Source organism: Pieris napi, chromosome 11 (genome assembly GCF_905475465.1).
Source record: "Pieris napi chromosome 11, ilPieNapi1.2, whole genome shotgun sequence".
Taxonomy (NCBI): domain Eukaryota; kingdom Metazoa; phylum Arthropoda; class Insecta; order Lepidoptera; family Pieridae; genus Pieris; species Pieris napi.
This window is the reverse complement of record NC_062244.1, coordinates 3,962,604-3,986,753: the sequence shown is the minus strand read 5'-3', so window position 1 is coordinate 3,986,753 and position 24,150 is coordinate 3,962,604. Positions and strand designations below refer to the sequence as shown.

The window sequence follows — 24,150 nt, the reverse complement described above, 5'->3', positions numbered from 1 at the left end:
ACAGATTCAGAAATCTGAGGCCAAGACCTAATGAGGTTGTAGCGCCACTGATTTATTTATTATTATTGACTGGCTTCCAGACGGTGTACTCTAATACCCTAATATTTTATTTTATGAACTTTTATATGTTTCTTTGTTATGGAACACAAACATCTATTTATGCGACGTAGTGAGTTTGCTTATAATTTTATTAATGTGTAGATTATCTCTAGTGGGTATATAATGCTCGAAACAATGGTTCTTACAAAATGTATCCAAATCGAGATACCAAATCGAGGACAAACCTATTAATTAAATCTTATTTTTAGTCACGGTAATTATTAGAACCACACTATCACAGGTTCTTTATAAAATAAAATAAAATGTTTATTTTATAAAGGTGTCTTTAATATTTCAATTCCGGAAAGCGTAAAACATTTGCCAACCGATTATCAAAGTTAATGTATCAATGAGATTGATTGTGAAAGGTTCTTAGGGTGGCTTATTACCGCGTTTTAAGTGCTTTTACAAACTTAAAAGATTGAAGATTATAAATGTCAATATAATAATGTATTAAGCTGTAAATTTAGTGAAAAATTCATAAAAATTGACCATGTAAAAAGGATCATAGTCAAGTGACTTTGATCTTTGTTATAAGTAATTTAATTAAAGATATAAGTTTTTTTTTAAATAGTCATTAAAAAAAACATTTAATAATGTGAATCATTGGCCTACGTGTCCTATATAAAAGTGTGTACTTTAGTTGTAGTTTAATAAATTGATTTTAAGAGTAAATATGTTTTTTCTTATTATCTCAAAAATATTTTTTCTTGACAGTGATCTTTCTTTCCCTGTACCCTTCATATTGTAATGCAGATATATTACCGGTTCAATTTATAAAATATGTATCTGTTACTGAATATTTTGTCGTTTTAGTACTTACCCTTAACTCAAGATCTTCTTGTTAGAAGTTACGCCTTGGGAAGAGGAGTTTTATCGTGATCCTGTGGTTTAACCCTTGACCGAAGAATGATTCATAAGATTAGTAACGATCTGGTACGAATGATAATTATAATACATTCATCTTATGTAACTAGCTATACTGTTCGTTTCAAAGGCCCTGTCAATCACTTTTTTGTTTTAAGGAAAAACCTGCCTTTGCCTATGGTATAGTACCTAATTCTAAGTCCGAAATGCCAAATTAAATGGAGTCACAAGTAACAGCTTATATAAAAATCAATACAATAAGTAAACATTATATTTCCGCGAACTTAAAACATTTTACAGAAAAGGAAGTATTGATTTTTTTAAATATTGTAAGTCAATATTGTGTATAATATTGTTATGTAAATAAGGGTTCCTTTATTAACTGGTCCAGTTCATTAAGACTAAAACAAGTTCATATGGTGTTTGGTTTCATTCCTGAGGTAATGGATGTTTGCCTAACAAAAGTCTGACCTTCATAATAAACTTCAATTAAACAGATGAAGACTTGAGACTTCCCAAATTGAGATTAACAGACTATTACTATATATAGTATATAAGAGTATATTTAACTTGATAAAAAAAGTCTTAAAACCCGGGAAAACCAGTGCTAGTCATCAATTTTGAGTGGCATCATGAGGAAACTTATGCGATTGATAAAACACATCACGACTCTGACTGGTGAGTAATTACTTTGTGGAAATTATCATATTGTTATACTGGCTTAATTCATTGATATTGTTGATTGATCATACAACCTAATCTCATACATCAAGATTTACTTTTTTCTGTCAAAGCCTCCTGGATCTGTGACATACAAGGGCAGATCCAGGGGGATCGATTTTAATCTATATCTATCTATCTATCTATCTAAAGAACAACATAAATGAAATTATTGTGTTTTATGTTACTGTTAATAGTGGATTTAGGATTATATATAAAGTATTAAATTGATACAATTTTTCCAAAAAGTTGTAACGGAAATAATGATTGTATGACTATAACCTACAGTGAAATATTTATCAACTTAGGTTTATTAGCAGGAAAATATGATGAAAAATATCACTGAAAGACAAAACTGCCCTTTGTCCTTCAAAATATATCGATTAAATGTTCCTTTATTTTTAAAAATAACACTTGTATTTCATTCAATTAATTATCAACATTATAGTTATTGAATTAAAAACTATAAAACGTTGTCGCGATGTATTCCAATTTGTGCTTTTTATACGTATTTAGCCATTTAATTTGACTTATTAATTGTAAAATTTGCATAATTGTCTTGGTAATGTAAATTTTAAATTTTGTTAAAATCAAAGAAATTCCACCTTAGTCAGATCTATATAATATTTTTAGGTATTAACGCCATCTCGTAGAATATAATGTAAAACTATAATAATAGTGGTTTGTATAAAGGGAAATCGCAGTTACTAATTTAACATTGCAGCAATTAAATCAATTAACCGAGTTTTTTAAATGTTTTAATATCAAAGTTGTCATTGTCATGTCATCGGTTGACAATGAGTTATGCGGGCTCAGCCGTGTGCGCATAACCCACTTTCGATATTTGCACTTATGAGGTTTTTCCAAGATCACTTTCTAATATTGATTTTCACGGGCTTTCCTCTTCAAGGGTTTTCCTTTATTTATTTTACAATACATGCAACTAGATTTTATAGCATTTGTCATTTATTTTATTTATTATTATTTCAAATTTGTATAACAAGACTAAAAAACTAAAAATTTAATATTCGATATTAAATTTTTATGAATACGTATTTCTAATGAATTCGGCGCCTCTTTCTGCTATCATTATAACTGGTGCCTGAGTATTGCTAGTTGGTAGACTAGGCATAACAGACGCATCTATCACACGTAAACCTGAAAACGTAGATAATAAAAGTAATATAAACAGATTATATATAGTACCGTATATACAAAATAAATGATATTATGTGTCTTATAATAGTTGAGTAATAATAGCTGTGAGTAATTTGATAATCTCGAACTTGTTATTAATTTTGAAAAATTGTTGTTTAGTTGTAATGTAATTTATACAATATTTTATGTGTATGTTGGTTTCTTAATAGTTTCTATATTACATGACCCTTACCGGTGATGCTTTACACAAGATATTCCAAGTATTATATCGCATTCTAATTAGTCACCTTTGATTCCGTAGACTTTAAGCTGTGGATCAACTACCGCAGTAGAATCCTCACTAGCTCCCATCTTACAGGTGCCAATTTGATGGTTTTCTGGCTCGGTATACCGCTGAGCTACGCATTTGAAGAACTCTTCTGTTGGCTTCTGACTATCACCGCATTCGGATGCATAACCCTTAGTTGGTACAATACCATACTTTCTACGTAGACGCTGTGAATAGTAAAATCATATTGGAAAGCTAGACTTAAGTAGAAAAGGACAATGCCTTTTCTCGAAAATATTGTTTTAGCACTTTCCCTTAAAACTAATTCAGAGAAAATATAAAAGAAGTAATAGCTCTTATTGTCCTGGTTTGTTCTCCGAAGTTATAGAACTGATTAGTATATATAAGTTACGAGCAAGTGGAACAATTTAATGTTCTATTGCAAACAATAAGGAATAGAACCTTTACACATTTTTATAAATGCGGTTTATCGCTTTAATACAGTCGGGTTAGCATTTGAAAAGGCGTTAAGTTGAAAAAAAATATTGTATCACCCTGAGGGAGTGTAAATCCAAAATAACGAATAATTGCAATCCCTGCGTTAGGCGCCAACTAGATTGAAAGGTTTTATTCCATAGAATAATTCCTTAATTAAAAAATAATTATAGATTTTAAAAGCGCCTATTGAAAAATTACACTGCACTAATTTCATCATGGTTATTACAGCTTTAAAAATATCAATATTCACCGTTGTATTAGCCAGTCGATATGCAATTTTTGAAGCTTCCACTAAAACATTGAGCTCGTGAACATCAGATAAATAATTTGGCTGCATGATTGGAGGATCGGATGGATTTGCAGATTTTAAAGTCAAATAACCACGGCTTTGGGGCTGAAGAGCGATTGGAGATATTCTGAAAAGATCATCTTGAATATAAGGATAGAAAAACATTGTTTTTACGTAAACTATTGTTCGTAAGAAAGACTTTAGACTCAAAGTTTTAACCCCTATAGAAAGGTCTAAAATTACTCTTAACTTATTTGCCTTAGATTTATTTGAGTAACCTATGTTCTACATAATATCTCCCTTCTATCCTTATTTTAACTGTATATCAACTCTTTGGTTTAGTTATTATAAACAATGCGTTGAATAAAAAAAAGGCCAAATTTCTGAGTTTGATTCTCAATGTAAAAAAATGCACCGAAGTCTTATAAATGTCCTTTCATAATTAGGTCCAGGTAAAATTAGGTTAAGAGGTCTCCAGGATCAAATTTCTATCCATAAAATTGATTCATAAACTAAACAAAAAAATATCCACACGATCTGGAAGTTAGAATCGAAGCAATATTGCGTTTATACATTATTGCTTCACAAAATGTATAACAAAATCTTACTTAAAATGTCTTCTCGCTTTAATTTTCCCATTGTTACCTCCATTTCCACAAGCAGCCGTATATCCATAGAAGAAATATTGTACATCGGGTTGAAGTGTATTTCTCACAAGAGGGGAGTTTATTATACCGACAGCCTGAATAAAACGTTACATATTTTAACTTAAGTTCACACAACCAACTTTAAGATGTTTTTTTTTTATAGCGACATAAAAGTTAGGACGTTATATTTCTAACACACTTCCTACTTTTAATGTACGTTTACGAAAAATAAATCGAGTTATAAGTCTTTGATAATGATTGTGAATGATGTTATAATAATAATTTTTTTTACATACGAGGACCACAAATAACTTATCAGGTCGAGATGCAGATGAGTCGAGAAACTAAGCAACAGGGGAGTGCAAAATCTCCCCTTTCCTAAAGAGGGACTTTATTTACTTAAATTAGGTCTGATGAGCTTCTCCCGCTGGGCCCAGGCGACTATTCCGCAAATATCCTCATGCTATGTATGGGCGAGTTGGAGCCCGATGGCCGCTGGGACCCACGTCATCTTTTGTGGAAGTTGTTACATTCAATACGTCGCTCGATTTTTTCAAAAATGACTGTTTTGTTTTCACTAAGAACTTGACGTACTATTAATCAGTAGCTCGAAAAGCTTTAAAACTTTTATTTAAATAACTTTACTAAAACTTTTAATTTACGTACTTATTGGATTCATTTCAATCAGAATGTTTGTTCGTATTAAATACATCCTTCGTAAATAGCGATAAAACATCTTATGGAAGTATTGCTTGCATTTAAGCGTAGGCGAAAAGCAAGGCATTTATATGTTACCGTAATACCTATAGTAAACATCTTTACATTATAATCTATTTCGTATAATAATACCTAAAATTGCAAATTGTATATTTCACACGACTATATTAGACACTACAACATCGCAGCATCGAGTTTTACTTGGAGACTCTGACATGGTTATAATTTTTAATAAGACTTGCAAACACCAATTTCATTTTCATTCAATTCAGCGATTAATTCTACCTACCTAGTATATAAGATCGTTAGCAATAAGGTCTAAAAAAATATGCTTTACGAAATACGTAATAATAATGATGAAAATGATACTAGTACAAGTCCGTGTCCATTTCTATTAAAGTTTGATTGCCATTAGTGGGTTACGTCTGTCATAGAGGTTTTGTAAGCGGTATACTTAGTAAAGAAATCTTAAAATAATTAAGGACTACCTGTGAAAGACCAGTTGCTGATAGAGGTCCTTTCCTCTCTTTAATATATTCCATAGCAGAAGCCCAGGTAAGCTCAGGAGTATCAGCCTCTTTAGTTAATGTGAAGTCAAAAGAAGTACCGACATGGTTTTGCAGATTTTGGCCTACTCCAGGTAAATCCTTTGATACGGGAATATTGAACTTCTTCAGGGTATCTGCTGGTCCAATTCCAGATAGTAGAAGGATTTTGGGAGAGTTCAATGTTCCACCAGATATTATTGCCTGTAATATGAATATTATTGTTACTGTTCTATATACGTGGATTATCGTGGTTGATTGTTGGGTCTGATCATGCAGAATATCAAAAATTGGTATTTATGTAATAGGTATAAAATATATTGTTCATTTTTTATTGACTTTTTAATTTCGTAAATGTTTGAACTAACCTCTTTATTAACTCGAACAGATTTCGTTACTCCATTAACTATATACTCTACTCCAGTCACTCTGTTTTTATCCACAATGACCCTTGACACTAAACTATTAAGCATCACATGTAAATTCGACCTTGTGGAAGCCGGACGTATATAGGCGCGTGATGTACTATATCGTGATCCTTGACTGAAATCATATCTTCCTGAATCAATCAGATTTGAAATTCACATATTAGTTTATCTTATCTCATTTTTTTTATTTATTAAAGTTTACTACATCATACATAGTACTAAATCTACGGCATATTTTACAAACTCTAAGCTAAAATGTAAGTAAACATAATTGTTACAAAAAAAAAACTATGAAATAATACAATTAAAATATATACAAGATAAAATATGTATACACTAGGAAAACAAAAAAAAATTAAGCAAAAAAAAACAAAAAAAAAAGAAATTATCATCAAAACAGCGAATTAGGTTCGAGATAGGCATTAACAATGCTTTCTCTAAAACCGATCAGCCCACTACCGAATATATCCTATCCGGATAAGTACTGTTTAATCCGATAAATCTTATACATTTAATGAATTATCTTCATTACTGGATGTTTATGCGTTTATTTTTAATTCTAGATTTAATAATAATAAAAGGAATTAATACAAAATACTATCAAATATCCCGTTTTGTAGTATTCATTTGTCTTGTGTTCTACCGTAATCTATTTAATACCTTTAAGTGATCTATTAATGTTTGCTTTATGTATGCTTTACTTTTATTAGTGGATCTCAATATATTTTGTAAAGTAAATTTCAAGTGTTAGGTGTATTTTAATTACGACACAAAATTATACTGCCAACATATATTGCCAAATACCTTACTTATTAAAACCTTGTGCGATGGTAAAACCAGTTACAGTTCCCGCATTCAAATCGCTTGTAGGCGGATATCCTAGTTCACTTGCTGCTTCCACAATATCCTTTGCGAATTGTGGCGTGTAACGAAACTGGCAAAAAAGAAAAAAAAACATAAATTATATTATATTCATTATGATTTTGGACACGTCTTACATAAAATTATTTATGGCATAGCGGCAGGTAGACCTGGCCGCAGACGCACGTCTTAGTTTAAGAATATTCAGAAATGTTACGGCATCCAAAATTAAAGTAGCCATGATGACGCCAACCTTTGAAAGGAGATGGGACTATACTACTGTCGCCTTAGATATTTATTTATTGCTTACTTAAGCTATTTAATTTAGATTTAAATAAGTACATCATAACAGACCTGCTCTAAAGAATGTTACCTACTCTATGTTTTATTTAATCAATCGGTTTTGATTGCAAATAGATTGACAGCTACATATTGTCTGCTGCAATCTTAAGCGGACCATAGACGGACCGCATGTTGCAGTCAAGACCGACTGCAATATGCGGTCGCCGCACAGCGGTCTGCAGTTTCCATACTAAATTCATATTCGCAATACACGGACCGCTCGAGCAGTTCCTGAGCAAACCGCATATTGCAGTCGGTCTTGACTGCAACATGCGGTCCGTCTATGGCCCGCTTAAGTATATCTTATGCAAATAGTAGACATAAGAAATTATACACAAAGTCTACGTTAAATTAAAGCTTTGCTTTCTAACATACTTATTCAAAAACATCAATAATGCGTTTGGTTCTAATAACTCTCATATCAAATAAATATAAATTTCGTATAATATATATATATATATATATATATAAAGTATTTCGAAGAAATACATTTTTGCACATAAAAATATACTTCCTGAACTATTTATTTAAACTCTGTCTAATTGGTTTGATTTTGTTCCATTATGATCATTAAGATACAAAAATGTGTCGTTTGACTTGGTTACCCTTTGAATCGGCAATGGTCCACCAACTCCATGATAGTTGGAGGAAACTACACTTCCAATTTCCTTGTTGTCTTCACTCTTAAGATAGTAGGGGAAGACTTCTTCCCACGACCATCCAGTCGCACCATTCGCTGCCCAGCCGTCATAATCTGCTTGATGGCCTCTCATATACATCATGCCATTTATGACTGATGTGCCACCTGCGAATGATGATTGAGATAGGGAGGACCGTTCGAAGGGGGTCCGACGTCACTTTTATTTAACAATTTATTCCAATGAGAGAGCATTGTTTATATTCTGATAGTACGTTCATACGAAGAATACAAAAAAATAGATGATTGTTGCGTAGAGATTTGGAGTCTCTCAGCATCTTCGACCGCATTTACTACGGAGAGTGTTCAGAGGAGTTGTTCGGATTAGTACCTGCAGCTGAGTTTCATTATCAGACGTCGAGGCAGAATACGAAATTCCACCCGTATCACTTTGATGTCCGTCGTTCCACTACTAAGCGTTTTTAAGGCAGTTTTTGCCGCACTTTATATTTACCCACTGAAGTATTTCCGAACCAATTCCACTAAGGGTCCTTCACGACACTCACACACACGCACTCGAAAGCTCTCTGGCAGGTTGGAGTGTCCATGGGTGGAGATATCACTTAACATCAGCCCTGCGATTCTGTAACTCACTTTTCGAACTCACACAGCGGTTTTCGCATCGACGGTCGCCCTCAAATCAGTCGTGAAGCAGTCATTTTATGATTTGTCATTCTGAAAAGGTGGGAGCTTGTAGTTTATTGTTTATTAGAATGCCAAATCATAAAATGACTGCTTCAAGACTGATTTCTGAGCGACCGCCGATGCGAAAACCGCTGTGTGAGTTCGAAAAGTGAGTTACAGAATCGCAGGGCAGGTGAGCCTCTTGGTCGTTTGTCCACTGTTCAATAACAAAAAATCTAATTCCCCCCCTTACCTAACATTTTTCCTCTGGGCCAGTAGCACTTCCCACTTTGTGAAAGACAAGCCTTGGTTTGTTTTTCTGTGTAATAGTTCCAGTCTGTTTCTGTGCGTCCCCAATAGGCAGCAAACCAAGCAGGCAAGGTCGATGCAGTTGGTTCATCTCCCCCTGCTTCGATTAAAAGAACCTGAAATTGATTACTACCATTTCCTACATTTACAAAGTCGCTAGCTAGTAATTAAATATTCTTATTAGTCTTCGCCGGAATTCAGGACTATCATAAATTGTGTTATTGTGTATGTGCTAACTGATTAATCACATTGCTAACGTTAATAAGATGCATTGACCGTGTTTGTTTTTAAATATCAGTTGGCTCACCTTCCATTGCGTGTTTTCTGAGAGGCGTGCAGCTACAACAGACCCAGCTGTACCGCCACCTATTACCACAAAGTCATAACTTTCATCTGGATTGGTTTTACTGCGCACACGATTACAAGGATCAACAAGATCACATCGACCGTTTACATACGACTCCAAAATAGTCATGAATAGCATAAATTGACTTCCGCAAACTGATGCCATGGATGGTCCATATTCCCGCAGAGGGCACGGACAGGACTAAAAAACGGTAAATTTATTTAATTTTAAAAAATATTTTTAAATAGAAAGTGCTTTAAAATGAGGTGTGAAGTGATTAAAAAATGTGTGATTTAACATGTGTGTAGCTTGGACATCGGGTAATTCGTTGCCGTTGATTTCCCCAAGCGTTTATTGAAAATATTTTAACTAATGATTTTCGTTGAATGAATGATTTTTACAGCATAAATGATTTTCTTTTATTCAAATTATAGTTTTGGAAGTGATGAAGTACTTACATCTGGGTTTCTGATCATCCTACTCAAATATTTAAATAAAAGTAGGTATTCCTTTTTATTCTACTATAGAATAGACAGTCTTATATGATGTTCAATACAATTCATTTATAATATATGGAAAATAAACTTCAAAATTTTACGCATACTAACTATGTGAAGTCGCATCTATTACTACATACACAATGTCAAATATTTGCCTTATAAGCTCTTCACGTATATTCTAAAGACCTATTATTAACTGTACGAGTCCATTGATTTTAATATAATACAGTTATGTATATTGCAAGATGTGTGACTATGTCTGTATAAATAAATAATCTTATGCCGTTATTGTCGTATTTATAAACATATAAAAAGCAAAAATTTGCAACATCCACAAAAAAGAACATTTTCTTATCGCAATTAAAAGTTTATTGTATCTTTCAGCGGCTTTACAATACATAAGAAAATAAATATTAATCCAATTACATTTTTTTAGATTTCTTGTTAAAATAGCGAAGGAGTGGAACTCCTTCCCCTTTTAATCTTCCCTAGAGAATACATGGTAAGTGGGTCTGGGCCCAAATGGCATCCGTTTCTTCGATAATTTTAAAGACAAGAAGGTTATCAGCCTTCTGTCTGACAAATGTCAGCTATTTTTGGATTTGAGACATGCCGGTATCCTCACGATACTTCACCGTAGAAGCAACTACTAAATGCATACATAGAAAGAAAACTCCATTGGTGCACAGGTTCAAATACACGTCCACGGGGATGATGATGCGCTAAGTCATCCGACCGACATTGCTCTAATAAGAATTAAAACTATTATATACCATATATTAATTACGGGACTATACAGTACATTAAATGCATATAAAATTATATATACTATGATATTAAGTATATATTATATGTCTTTAAGATGTTGCATAATACGGGGCAATAAAACTTACTTTAGTACTACCTTAAAATAGGGTAGTACATAGTTAAAAACAGATAGTTCTTGAGGATTCAGAAAATTATCTATGGATATCTAAAATATTTAAAAAAAACTGTACCAGACGATACTCGGCTGATATTTGTATCCAAGAAATATCTATATTTATTTTTAATATAAGGTCATGATATGATTTTCCGCTAAAATTATTTTAATGCTATGTCTTGTATGGATGCGATATAGCGAAAATAATTGTCTGTTATTTTAGTTAATGTTCAAGTATAAGTACTTATTAACATTCGGTTTGATTATACCGGTATTTTGTAAATAGTAGAATTAAATAAGTAAAGAAATTATGGTCGTATTTTATACTTTCGAAAGATATCATGTATGACGCTGTTCCTTGTTCCGGTTATAGTCGATAGAAACGTTTACACTAAAGTAGAATTATTGCCAGTTCTTCTCGTCCGTTTTACGCAATTGATTTGAGAACTGGCAGTGAATATTAAATTTAGAATCATTTAATTTTTTAAATTAATTTTCTTATACCACAGAACGTCAAAATAAAATAAAGCGTATATTCATAATGTCTTTCAGCTAATAATAACAAGTTAAATTTGGAGTCGTTTAACTGTACCTGGTATATTTCAGGTCGCTATAATAACTGATTGATAAAAGCCAGCTCGTGACTCTGTTACTAATTACCATGAAATTACTTGAAGCGAACCAATACTTATTACATATGTATTGGTTCGCTTCATTATTTACGTCACATTAGTGAAACTAAATATGTTTTACGCAATACCAATTATCGTAGAATGTCTGAAAATTATTGAAATACCTAAAACACCTGTTTCACAGAATGTTGATTGGAAATTTGTCGACTGGCTGAATGTCTATAGTCATTAAATTTATTGTGCTATGTTTGAAAAATCAGCACAGCTACGTAAATTTAACTAAAGCCCCCTCGTCTCTCACGCTGTTGCGAAAAGATAGATTAGTTAGTGATTTAGGTAAAAGAATGTAAAAAGGTTGATTTGCTTATAATGGATAGTTTTTGCAAAGAAAACAAAGAAATAACATTGTCCATTTATTCGTTTCATTGCGCTCATTAAAAGTCGCATTGCTATACACTTATATACAACACATTTTTTTTCGGGTTTTATTTACATTTTGTATAAAAATCAGACAGTCAGTCAGCCGGGTCGGAGGTAGGGTTTAATGCCAGCCGTGTCCCTGAGCGCCGTGCGCACCCCAGGGTTCTTCGGGAGAGGAAGCCGCGGCTTGGGCGGCGGCGGCAAATTGGTGGAAGTGGGCGGAACGCGCGTGTTGTACTTCGGGCGTGTCAACGACGTATTGGCCGTCGTGGGTCAGTTGAATCTGTGCAAGAGGACCGTTCCATTTGCCGTAACCAGCTCCGTAGCCAGCTCCGTAACCTGCACCGTATCCGGCTCCATAGCCTGCGCCAGCGCCGGCGTAGGCAGCGGGAGCGCTGGCGTAGGCAGCGGGAGCGTGGGCGACATTGGCGTGTGCGCTGTTGAGGGCGGCAATGTGAGCTGCCTTAAGGTGGGCTACCTCGGGGGTGTCGATCACACGGCCGTCGTGAGCGAGGGGGGCGGGACCGTATTTGTAGAGACCTGAAAGGAATTTTACAGTTATTAATGACTGTTTTCAAGTTTCACAAGATTGTGCTGTTTTAGATAGTATTTATAATAAGTAAGGTAACTTTTAATATTAATAGGATTGTTTTTTGGGTTATTTTTTCGTTCTTAGCATTTTTTATTTAAATTACAATTGCACGCTGCGCTGGTGTTAAAGTTTTTGAAAATATAAAATATTGTAATACTAAGAACTGTATCCTTACCAGCACCAGGGGCACCGTAGTGAGCTCCAGCACCATAAGCAGGAGCAGCAGCGTATGCAGCGGGTCCAGCAGCGTATGCACTGGGTGCCCAAGCGCCGTGAGATGATGAAGCCTGCGCGTGTGCTGCTAAATGGGCTGCTTTTGCGTGTGCGACCTCTGGTGTGTCCAAGACGTTTTTGCCATCAGGGCTAAGCTGGATAGGTGCGGGAGCACCTGCGTAGTAAGAAGCTTGGGCCAGGCATAACGCCGCGGCGAAGATAATCTGTGAACAAGTTAGAATATGATAAATATTTGATAAAAATATAAATACATGAATGTAATGCCTGTATTTTTTGTAATTGGTATATTCCAGTTTAATTTATATGTGTGTGTAAAATTTGTAACGTCATATTTCCTTGTATTTTTTTAAATATGCATACTGTTGTAGAACTTATAAATAAATGAATTAATTATATTTGCTCTTCGGGAATTCTACTTTAATATTTTTACATTATTTAAGATGAAAAAATTAACTTACGCAATTATCTACCGCATATCAAACCTGAATTAATCCGTAATTAATACGCAAATATTATAAACAAACCGTACCATATAAACAGCTGGAATCTATTTAGATAAGACCTTTAATAACATAATTAAGTGACCGCGTGAATTATAATAATTTTATCGTAAACCACTCCCTAACATTTAACTAGGTAAATAGATTGTAATAAACGACCAACTTCTATTTCCTTTATTAGTTTTACCTTGCTAGGTTTTGATAGAGTGGAAGCCAGAAAATTGAAGAAATAAAACAGAGACTCCCTTAGGATTTAGAGGCCGACTGAGTACAGCAAGCAAAATAAGTTTGGACGGAGTTTGTGAAGGTCTACCCTAACGAGTCTACAATATGTATGAGTAATAGAATTAATTATCACATTCAAAGTAGGTGTGGCAACTATATGTTGAGTAATCCAATCTTTATAAAAAAAATGAGATTTTTCTTAACAACAATAATAGAATAATATAAAAGTATTATGGCAACGCAGAACGTTTCTTTTCTGATAAACGTTTAATTATCACAAATAATTCGACATATATAGCATTCAAATTAAATCAGTCCAAGCGTGTTAATCAAGTTTTTTCACATAGTTACACAAATTAACGACCGGTGAACTGTTTTGTTACATTTTGTTTCATCACTTGTAATTTTCGTGTGAATTTATAATGGAAAAGTGGCCGTGGTGCAATATTGCTAATAAACTTCGGGTAATATTTAGTAAACCATATCATATTCATAAACTCAAGTAAATATTGGAATGAAATACTAAACCTAATTTATAGTGATTTTCTTTCGGTAAATTTATACAGTAATAGAACTTAGTACTGTTAGTCTTTTGTGATAGGAAGTACCATAAAAAGTTCGCTTACTTAGTAATGCACAGCGCATACCTTGAGATCTTGGATTCGATTCCCGAAGGCTCATGCATCATGCCCCGTTATATATTTTCGTTACTACCATTCAGTCTATAAAGGGCTTATTAACAAGAACTCAGAGAGAAGGAATATTACGTCACCTTGTATAAAATACGACTTACGAGCAGGAACTAGTAACTAGTTAAATAGATTCGAAAGCCTATAAACTTAAATAACAATAATTATAAAGGCGTGGCGCACGCAACCCACTGATTGACAAAATAGAACCAGCGGGAAAGTGAAATCACTCGAGATTTAAATGCTGTATAAATTAATTTGAATTTACTAAACCACATTAGGTAACTTTATTGTTTAGTTAGTAGCATAATGCTAGCAAATAACTCCGCTAGTTTAGAAAGCAATCCTCAGCGAAACTATTGTTAGACTAAACTAAACTTTTTGCAAAATTAAGGTAAGATAATCTGTCGAAATAACGTCAACGAATAATTTGCCCCATAACTCATCTTAGATAGCATACATATATAAATAACAATTATTTCTACTAAGAAATAAACAAATTGAACTTTGGTAATTAAAAATACTAGTTAACCTATAATAATTGTCACAGTTGTTCCAAAAATATCTTCATCTCGTTTGATAATGTTTTATTATCTTGATACACGCACCTATTTGCGTTCCTACGAACTCGACACCTGTCCCAACCCGACCTGATTGATTTGTTTGAATAATCTCAGCGATACAATCTAAGTACTAACTCATTTAAGCGGCTATTTGTACAACATTATCTTTGAAACCAATCTAAAGTAATCAGTATAAAAGATTGTATAGTCTTTCTAACATTGTCTATGAATCACGTATTTAAACATGGTCACACTTAATGAAAGCCTTCATTATGAAAAAATAAATATTGTGGTTGGTTATTGTAGTGGCGTACTTATTAGTACCATACATATATTGGAACCTTCAAGATGCCGTGAATAATTGATGCTAATCGTTAAAAAATATATTGAAACTAACTCACTGTTTCGAAATGCATGTTGTAATTCAGAGCAAATATCTCGCTAATGTAAGACGAATTGATAATAGTATTGGAGAAAATAAATAGATGATTGTTCAACACATTGGTAGTTTTACGTTATTATACATTACCTGAAATAAAGCTTCACTCGAAATACATACAAATATTTGTGAAGTTGTACTGTATATACCTATTTTTCTGATATGATTGAAATTTCATGAAATTTCAATTCAGTATTTTTAAATCAAAGAACTTTTAACATAATACTATTTCATAATATCTTCTTTTATTTATAAAACTTAAATAATTTTATACATTAAATTAGAACATTTTTTCATAAACGTTTTCTCAGATCTACATTGAAACGTTGCCACTTTTTATCCAAGTATTGTATGATCGAACTTATAAAAAAGTATACACTAAGCGCGCAGATTGGTTAACATCTGGTTTATTTAATTCACACGAACACAATTCTGTATTGTAATATATCTACACTCTGTAAGTCTAGCACTTGACAATTCCTTATTAATTTTTTTTGTAAAATTTATGAATTGAAATCTAATAGAATATTAAAATAGAATAGAAATAATTATATGTGAAAGTTACATCGCAAAAACCTCTTTCCACTTCAGTCTCACTAATTTCCTGTCAATATTATTCGACAATTTTATTTGTACTTTGTCTATTAAAATATATGAGAAATTTTAATGATTACATCTACGTTGCGCCCAGTTATGCAACGCTTGTTACGAGATATAATTTTAGATACCATGGTTTAATAACTGTTATATACACAATGAAATATTGCGATGTGTATAAAGGTGATCCAATTCCCTTTAAAATGCCTTGAAAACTCGGCATTTAAGTGAAGGCCTTAGTTCACTTAAACTTTCAATTTCTACTGTCATAAAGGAATTCAAGTTGCAAATAACTAACAATTAGGTCTCTCAGGGGTTGAGACAATACCTTATAATTTGCAGGCGTGTCATATGCAGTTAGATTGCTAAAGGTTTTGCAATGGCTTGGAATTATCATTCAGTGAACTGGTGCACAACGTTGCAATAAGGGAACTAGTGGGCGGAAGTACTTTTATGTTTTCAAGAACGGGTGAGATTACTTCAAAATATCTTCCATAGGTAGTAATAATGTTTATGATCTATGCAAACTATATAGAGTATTTTAAAAATGTCCTCATTAGAGAAGGTCATTTTTTGAGGGCCGGTGAAAACGGGCCATGACACGTAGTTTTGTGGTTATGTTCGAAATTTGATTGCACGAAGTTTGGTAATCGATATTACAAATTACTTTTTCACATGAATGCACATTAGAAAACGCATGGCGTTCAATGCAAAGCCTTATTGAGATTCGACATGTATTTTCAGTTAAAAATAATTACATGTATAAAATATTTTACGCAGTTGTTTTGAATACCTTTTTAGGCGAGTCGATATTTATAAATTTATGAAGCTGTAAAAACAGTGTATTTGTAGGCCGGAAGTTTGAAGATTACAATGACTAAGATTGGAATGTATTTCGACAGTAGTTGTAGGCGATGTACCAGGTTGAAATTGTATTAATAATCATATTAAACAGTCTTTGAACCTTGACACGATTTGAAGGTATTGTCGATGGGAATTGCTAAGTATTTAACGTATTCTGCCTTCATGGTGAAGCTCGCAATGTAAGTTCGATTCCCGGCTATGCAATATTTGTTTCGGGTCGAAACGGCTGATACTTGTCTATAGATCAAAATCAGACATAGAATGTTGGACCATAATTTTTTGGATGTTGTAGTAATTGTAAAGTAATGTGTGTTTGTTGTGTCGTAAAATTAATATTATTGTTTTGAATCTGAATTTTACTTTGTTCAATAATTTTGAAATCATTTTACATTCATAAATTTGCTTCATATTAACTTTATGCATTATTAATAAAACAAAATATTTTAAAACTTCTACCACAATATTAAAAAATCACTTCTATTTACAAAACGCGGAAATTGGCTCTAAATTTTTAAGGTTTAATAAGGGATCTATTCTTAATTAATTTCAAGTAACGATTATATCTGGCCATTGTTATAAACAAAGGGAAAGAGTATGTCGAATTTCGATTCTCTTTGCGAGTATTTGAAGTTAAACTATTGTTTTTATGGGATTAAAATGCGCATGGTATATTATCTTTGTCCTAAATATCCAAAATTATAGTGGTATTTTACACGATACAATAAAACTTAAACCGGTAGTAGAAACTGTTTGTTAATAGGTTGCAAATCATGTACTTAGTCTAGGTGCTAGACCAATTTATAATAACGTGAACAAATTGCTGGCGTGCCCTAATAAACTACGTTATTATGCTTATTAATGTCCTCTAATGCATTACAATTATCGATTTTATTAGATCAAAGTATGCGTTCCGATGAAATTTACCGATTAATTTTATAAACGTAATCATAGTAAACAAGTTACGAAGCAGGAAACCTACATATTTAAGGTATAATATTCGATATAAGGAAGGCGATTTGCATTTTATATAGAACTGGGTTATTTAATTAACGTTACGATAAGTGATATTTTTATCAAATGATTATCGCGGTGCGGCAAATAATTCAAGTAATATAAATCTATATTGTAAAAGTTTAACAGGTGTAGAATAATAAGAAATACTCACCATAGACTGCATGATTAGGTTATACTAAATTGGAGATCTCAAACGAACTGACTTAGCGCTGCTGGTTAACCAGTACTCGCCTAGAAAATTTCGCCTAAGTGACGTGTGTTCTCAACCACCACAAAACACTGAATGTGGATAGTGGCTGGCAGCCCCTTTTTATATGAAGTCCGATAGCGAAACTAGAAACAATTAATTGTAAGTGCAATGCCGTAGCAGTTGTGGGATGCCGGACTATGATAAGGGATGATGCGGACTCAAGGTCACGTGAAGGACGTTGCCGCTCTCAAGTAAAGGCGTTTTTATACTTATGCAAATTTACGATTTATTAAGACTATGCAATGAAATATGATTAGATTGGGATTGTACCGCGTGATAATATTTCTTATTTTTTTACTATTAGTATAGTAAAAGAGTGAAGTAATATAAAAATGATATGGAATACTAAATCATAATAGAATAATATATTGAGCGTTTTTTGACATTTTACACAGTGATTTATTTATTTATAAATCAATATATTATACAAAATATTTATGCCTATATATACATAGACATATATAGGCATAAATATATAGGACTATATATATATTATTATGCCTATAAATACAAAAAATTGTAGTGTCGTGCGACATTTTAAAAAAAATTTTCATTTACGTAATAATATTGGGACAGAATTTAATTAACCGAGGAAAAAAAACACAAAAAGAAAGGATCATAATACATATATAGTATTAACTTTCTAATTAGTATTGGTTTGATCCTTTACTGTTTTTTATAACATTTGATTAAATAAAAAAATGTGAATGTTAGCAATGTGGTTAGCGTGACACAGGGAACGTAAAATTTAGTGAACGTTGATGTCTTTTGTATGACAGATTCCGGTAAGGAGCGAGTTCCGTGAAATTCCGACTTTGATACAAAAATTGCTCATTATTAGTTCCTGTATACTAAAATTAATTGACACAGCTATATATAATCATTATTAAATTTTCTCTAATGTTTTTAGCATATTTATTTGATGAATTCATTGAGGCTGATTTATTTTAACCAATATCAGTTTTATAAATATTACTTATATAATCTCATAATAATATCTATACATATAAAATCCAGACCAGCGATAGAATTAGTTTTATCAAACATAGTACGTGTTTTATTTTAGGATTATTCTCAATACAATGGCGTAAAAAAATAAAATAATACTTTAGATTTCCTTTGAAAAGTGTGTCTAATAGCAAGTTAGCCAAAGTCGGTATCGTACAATTTCAAATTATATAGAAAGTAAAAAAAAACTCTCGCTCAACAAAACCTAAATAAAAACATATTTTAAAAATTCAAAGATTATATCAAAAATATAATAAGTGCTGATTGTACGTATATTATGAGAATTAAAGAATTTTCTCTTCAATTCAATTGATAAACAAATATTTTATCCCAATTCAAACAAGGGCTTAGTACTTTTAGCACTGTATAATGTTTTTATCTACTTTTGGTTATTTGATACAAAAGGTAAGGTAGCGCAGACTTAAAAATAGTAAAAAAGTTCTCAAGACCTTGGTGTCTGACCACACGTCCTGTTTATACTAGAATGTACTAGAGTGATGTAAGGAAATTATTCAATTCAATATTAATTTTATGAAACTAGTTCGGTTAATTAATTTTTGTTTAGTAAATATAAGAGCAAAAATAAAAATATTTTTTGCCTGGGTTTTATTATTCATGTCACGTACATACCCATATCTCAAAAACTACTGAACCGATTTTGATCTAACCTAGTACCTTTTTCTAAGTTAAAAAGTACTTAAAATCATAATCGTATCGATATGGATTTTAGTTTCCAAGAAATTTAGTGAACAAACATACATGCAAATGTGTTATTAAACTGTATCTAATCTCAGTCTATAGGATCCGCAATCTATCTAAATTCTAATGCAAATAAGGATTGTTTAAAAAATAATAATTCTACTTTAGAAACATTTTATGCTAAGAAGAAGCTATCTACGGAAAATTATATATTTGAAATTGTTATATTATCAGTATAACAATTTCTAAATCATGGTGGTAACCCATAATTATTATTCTAAGTCCGTTTCAATAAATTCCTTATCTTTAAAAAAAGAGCCCAAGACGTAAAGAATAGTAATTTATTTGTATCAACGAAGCCACGAAGACGGATGTAATCTCATTGACAATTCCTTAAAATACATAAAACTAGAGCAAACATTAAATATTATGAGTAAGCATTTTACAAAGAGAAAATATCACATACATAAATATAAATCTAATTATAATTGCAAAGTTATACATGCAGTCGCTTATAAAAGTTTTATTTAAACATTAAAACCTTATCTAACATTTTATCAAGTACTTAAATCGTATACTTGACACATTATTGTAAATCTGTAAATATAATTAACAACTCAATCAAGAATCGAGGAAAAACTGACCTCAGAACTTATCAATTATATCTTTCATTTTTCTTGTGACTGACATATAATAAGTTCATGTGTGGAATGACATTAATAAATTAATGTTACATTTTTTAAACGTGTACCAGAAATTATCGCCGGATCGCTATGAACGCTACAGTTGGTAATGATTTCTCGGTTTCGGGTTCTATCGTCTGTTTTTAGTTTCACAGATAAAAATAAATTATTATCTATTTAGACATGCTAGCTGAGACTTCGTATTATATTTGCCAGCGCGCCCTTTAACGGAACTCAAACCACATTAAACTTCATTGAAACTATTTGTGGTCTAAAACTTATATATTAATTGGTTAGGAATATATGAAAGTACTGAATGTCGTGCTGATTTGTTCGCAGTAAACAACGTCATGAGAACTTTTTATAAGACAACAAAATTAAATCTACACTTAATGTAATATAAGCGATAAGTATTAATTAAAACTAATATTATTTCCGTAAACAGAAGCTAGCTCCTAGGTTTGATACAGACATTTTAAGATATAGAAAGACGAAAGTTAAGTGATTTACTGCACTTTGTTTTGGTAAGGTAAGCATGTTAACCCTTTAGCATGAAAAAATGCATATTCCTTCTTCCTTGATGAGGAGTTTTTCAATAAGTCCGAAAACTATGATTTTTTATGTTCATTATGGTATTTAAAGGTTACGGTACCCAATAGACATAATAACAAATTATTTCGGATATAGACATAAAATTGATTGATAGAGCAACTAAATCATGTTCTGTACGAATTTCAATTACCGTAAGTTATAAATTACTTTAAGTTTCCATTGTCTTTTAATTCTATTATTTTTACGTACTAAGCAAATACGAATTAATCATATTATTTAGTTCAACCGAAGAAAAAAACATTTTTGAAAGATATCTGTTTCGTGATTTGTAGAAATATCATCCAATCTTCATCCAATAGAGCTCCTTTTATCATTTTTTCTAACTCCTTCCAGCTTCCATACTCCATTGACGTCAAGTGACTAATCACATGAAAATTAGATTAAGGATTAAGTTATATTAGAGTTGATGCTTTTCTCGCTCAACTAATAAGTATCGAAATACAGCGAGGAAATACTGTCACCATTAAAGGTACACTGCCACAGGGACCATTTTTTTTTTGTTTTTTTTTATCTATTTTTCATTAAGAATTTTTAAAAGTAGACAAAAACTAAGTACAATAGATGGCAGGTAAAACTGATTAGTGAATAAAAGCTGAAATGTCAACTTCACATTTACGCTATGTTATTTTCTAGAAGCAAGTTCTTAGGTGGGATAGGAAATAAATTTAAGTGAATAAGCATCTCTATAACCATATGTATAAAGTATTCGCTATGCAGTTTAAAAAATATTGAATAACTTAATCGTTACCGCCATTTGAATAACATTGTGTTAGCAAGTTGAAGGTATAGTGTACTGCAGGTGGATTGCACTGGCGTTATAATTACAATCTTAATTCTAGACATTGTTAATCCTTATCTGATCTGAGAATTGTGTATATTTAAAGATAATAAGTTTTTCATCATAAAAAATAATAATAAGATAATAAAAAAAATCAGTGGCGCCCTCAGATTTCTGTATATGTTTCATGATCATTTGTCAATCTAATAGGCAAGTAGGTGATCAGCCTCCTGTGCTTGACACACGCTGTCGGCTTTATAAGAATAAGGCAAGGTGGTTTTCTCACGATGTTTTCCATCACCGTTCGGGCGAATGTTAAATGCACACATAGAAAGAAAGTCCATTGGTGCACAGCCGGGGATCGAACCTACGACTACAGGTATTAGAGTCGCACGCTGAAGGTCAACACTGCTCTAAAAAAAAAAAAAATATTGAAAATAAATATATCAGTAACTTTCTCTTTCAAACTTCAGTTCGTTTAATTAGGTTAAGTAATAACAAAATTAAATTAAGATAATATTATATCAAAAATGTTAAAATCTTATTTCAAAACTAATTCAAAGACAAAATAAACGAATGTTAATATTTAAATAAAAATAAATCTAAAGCAAATAAGGGATCATTAAATGTTGGTTATTTTTAATTACGATTTCTGTGCAACCCGGCCAGACTTCTCAATCTACTTGTCGTACATGATAGACGCCTGAAGCGAATGTTTAAGCGGTTGTAATATAGGCGTAATAGTGCTGTGGAACGCGGTACTCATTATCTATTGGGGGGTCTATTGTTATGATCTTAAGTTGCATAACTTGATACGTTTTGGCTAGACACCAATTCTATACTATTCATAATAACTTGAGTAATGTTTTAGTAAATATTTCTTTAATGTTCCGACTGAAATCTGTTGTTTGCCTGATCCCTTTCAATCCACTCCACATAACAATTGTACTTATAAATGAAAAAATGATTAGCTACTATTAGATTTACAAACTTACGAATTACCGATGCTCAAGAATAAAATTAAAGAAACGCACCTGACTAGTGCAAGCTTTTTAAAACTAATTCGACTTAGGATCCTTCAAGAAAAGAGCGTACCAATTCTTAAAAGGCCGGCAACGCACTCGCGAGGCATCTGGCATTTAGAGTGTCCATGGGCGGCGGTATGACTTAAGTTGAGCCTCCTGCCCGTTTGCCATCTGTTCTAAAAAACAATGCTTTGCTTTTGTTAGTAGATAAATATTTTCAATGATCTTACAGTTAGGCTCGATGCTTTATGAGAATGTTATGTTAAGTTGCTGAATTTTGCCATAATAAAGGTCCTTAATAATTACATAGCGTGTCCAAGGAAACAAATGACATTTTTTAAAGGTCATTTCACTTCCACTACTCAGTATCAAAGGCAACAAACTGCACTACAGTAAAAATGTATTTATATTTATAAGTGAACCATACATATTCAGGGAAGGGCAGATTGGCATTTACATCAAGAGCCTTACAGTACTTTATAGTTAATCTTCGAACATACATACATGAGAGTGTAATAAATATTTTTAAATCAAGAACTTCAAATCAGCCGTGCGTATGCAACAGGAAACATAGAAATTATTTATGGCATCTGATAAAAACCTTTTCAAACTAGAAACATTAAGAACATAGTTTTCATTGCATCAAACACAAACTACGTTCATCAATCATGTCTATCATTATCTGAGTTTCAACAATTCTCTAGTGTTTTGTTTCCAAACCTACGAGATATTTTAAGTCTACGTGAACTTTAAAAGGGAGTAATATTTTGAATTAACATCCTGATTTAAATATATTTAATACCACTATTTAATTTATTTGGTAGGAAATAATAGATTTTCCTTTAGCAATCATATATAGGGAGTGTTCAAGTATTACGTCACGCAATTTTTGGTTATTAGGCCCCCCCCCCCCCCCCTTGTAACGCGCCGTAACGTTTTTCTGTACCCAAGTATAGTAAAACGTTTCGTGACCACCTAGTGACTTTTTATACCTAAAAGTTACCATTATGTGGTGTAAAGTACTGGAAAGTCGAAAATAATATTAACAATAACGCGAAATTCAATCCCCGCTCCGCATCGTAACGTTTTATTAAAGGACCCCCCTCCCCCAAAATTCGATACGTAATACTTGAACGCTCCCTAACTAACTTGTAGTTTTTGTTATCAGATACCGTGTTTAGATTTATGTAAATCAACAATTTTAGATAGTGCAATATTCTTTTTAAATCGCTATATTGAAATCATTTCGCAATTGATTGGTTTAATGAAGCGATCAGCTTCGGGGATCTGCCTTACTATAACTTTGTGAAAAGTATTAGACTAATACTTCTTTGTCAACTATTTGTATATGAAACCTTACAAACAACATGCTTAATTAAAAGACCGGCTGGCAACGCACTCGTGCCCTTTGGCATTAAGAGTGACCATGGGCGGCGGTATGACTAACATCAGCTGCCCGTTTGCCTGTTCTATAATAAACGAGACGTTT

At 32.3% G+C, this 24,150-nt stretch overlaps 2 protein-coding genes across 2 annotated transcripts; both read right to left on the bottom strand.

Annotated features, from left to right (window-relative positions):
* Positions 1-2,716: 2,716 nt before the first annotated feature.
* Positions 2,717-9,891, bottom strand: LOC125054064 (glucose dehydrogenase [FAD, quinone]-like). Its single transcript, XM_047655738.1, has 11 exons — positions 9,874-9,891; positions 9,377-9,616; positions 9,014-9,185; positions 8,045-8,244; positions 7,046-7,170; positions 6,177-6,351; positions 5,752-6,012; positions 4,508-4,641; positions 3,861-4,026; positions 3,132-3,339; positions 2,717-2,844 (listed from the first exon to the last, which is right to left on the bottom strand). Exons 1-11 carry the CDS (start codon positions 9,889-9,891, stop codon positions 2,729-2,731), a joined length of 1,815 nt encoding a protein of 604 aa, XP_047511694.1. The 3' UTR covers positions 2,717-2,728.
* Positions 9,892-11,869: 1,978 nt separating this feature from the next.
* On the bottom strand, positions 11,870-17,905 carry LOC125053848 (pupal cuticle protein-like). Its single transcript, XM_047655440.1, has 3 exons — positions 17,758-17,905; positions 12,657-12,918; positions 11,870-12,429 (listed from the first exon to the last, which is right to left on the bottom strand). The coding sequence occupies exons 1-3, from the start codon at positions 17,767-17,769 to the stop codon at positions 12,011-12,013; spliced, it is 693 nt and encodes a 230-aa protein (XP_047511396.1). The 5' UTR covers positions 17,770-17,905; the 3' UTR covers positions 11,870-12,010.
* Between the last annotated feature and the right edge of the window lie 6,245 nt (positions 17,906-24,150).

Bases quoted from the DNA above. Each gene is read 5' to 3' on its own strand.
- LOC125054064 (XM_047655738.1), bottom strand. The intron at 8,245-9,013 runs GTAAGGGGGGGA...CATCATTCGCAG, and splicing joins GCCCAGAGGAAAAATGTTAG to GTGGCACATCAGTCATAAAT. The intron at 6,013-6,176 runs GTTAGTTCAAAC...TTCATATTACAG, and splicing joins CTGTTCGAGTTAATAAAGAG to GCAATAATATCTGGTGGAAC.
- LOC125053848 (XM_047655440.1), bottom strand. The intron at 12,430-12,656 runs GTAAGGATACAG...AATTCCTTTCAG, and splicing joins CTACGGTGCCCCTGGTGCTG to GTCTCTACAAATACGGTCCC.